Here is a 1057-nt window from a genome sequence, read left to right on the forward strand (position 1 = left end):
TTTTTTTTTTTTTTTGACAGCTGTCTGATCATGCAGATCCAAACCCTTGACCTTGGTGTTATAAAACTACACTCTAACCGACAGAGCTAACCAGTCAGCCTATTTAACAATTTCTTGCTTCTGAAAAAGAGGTAATTTTTAGAGAGTGCTAACCACGTACCATGCCCTGAAGAAATGAGGAATATGACTGACCCAGTGGTTATACCAAGTGAATACACCTAAAGGAAAGAAAAATTCTTTTCCAACATTAGTAACAACAAAGAGACTAGGCCCAGGGATTCACACTTGATGAAATTACATTAACGTCAATTTCTGAAGCCCAAGGGGCCTGACACCAGTCTACTCTGGGTCTTTGCCCCCAGGAGCAGATAGCCTAAGAGACTTACTCTTTTTCTTTGACTGTCCTGAAGCTGGAGATGACTGGGTAGCTGAAGTACTTGGCTGGTCTTCCTCCTCTTTTATTTCAGTTTTTAACTCAGTGCCTCTCTCTTCTGTTTCTGTAGGCTCCACCTTACAGTTTTCTGCTTTAGTCTAAAAGACAAGGTAGGAATTTTTAGTATTGCAAACATATCCAACTGGGAAGCAATACGATCATTATCATTACATTTACTCTTCCCCTGTGGACATATCTGAATACTCTTTCTCACATGAAAATCATAAGACCCGATAAGACCTAATTATCAGATTACTTTCCTGCAATACTGATTTTTAAAAATTGGGTTCCTAGACTAAGGTCTTGACCAAATCATAGCAGTAACTGCCCTACTCTCACCTCTGGAATATCCTCTGGCTGAGTATCTGCTGGTTCTGGATGATCCACTTCCATTTTCGCCTCCATTTTCACTTCCTGTGAGGGCTGCTTCTCAGGAATGGTCTGAGAATTCACTTCTGTGCTACTAGTAGATGGAGGATTTGATACCTGTCCTTCAATGCTTACAGCTGGCTGGGAAAGCTGGGCAGAGAGAGGGGGAAAAACAAAAAAAAATGTGCCAATCACACAATTAGAACTTAAGCTACACAACAGGATCGCAGGATTAACCACGTATTTTTTTTTTTT

General features: G+C 40.6%; 1 protein-coding gene across 1 annotated transcript; it reads right to left on the reverse strand.

The window, feature by feature from the left end:
- Window positions 1-108: 108 nt before the first annotated feature.
- On the reverse strand, window positions 109-952 carry LOC103584687 (histone acetyltransferase p300-like; the record flags this gene model as incomplete). Its single annotated transcript, XM_008565596.1, has 2 exons — window positions 109-531; window positions 773-952. Coding segments are annotated over 2 exons (372 nt in total), but the record flags the coding sequence as incomplete, so codon positions are not given.
- Window positions 953-1057: the final 105 nt, after the last annotated feature.

The sequence above is a fragment of the Galeopterus variegatus genome, unplaced genomic scaffold, assembly GCF_000696425.1.
Source record: "Galeopterus variegatus unplaced genomic scaffold, G_variegatus-3.0.2 Scaffold80390, whole genome shotgun sequence".
Lineage (NCBI taxonomy): Eukaryota > Metazoa > Chordata > Mammalia > Dermoptera > Cynocephalidae > Galeopterus > Galeopterus variegatus.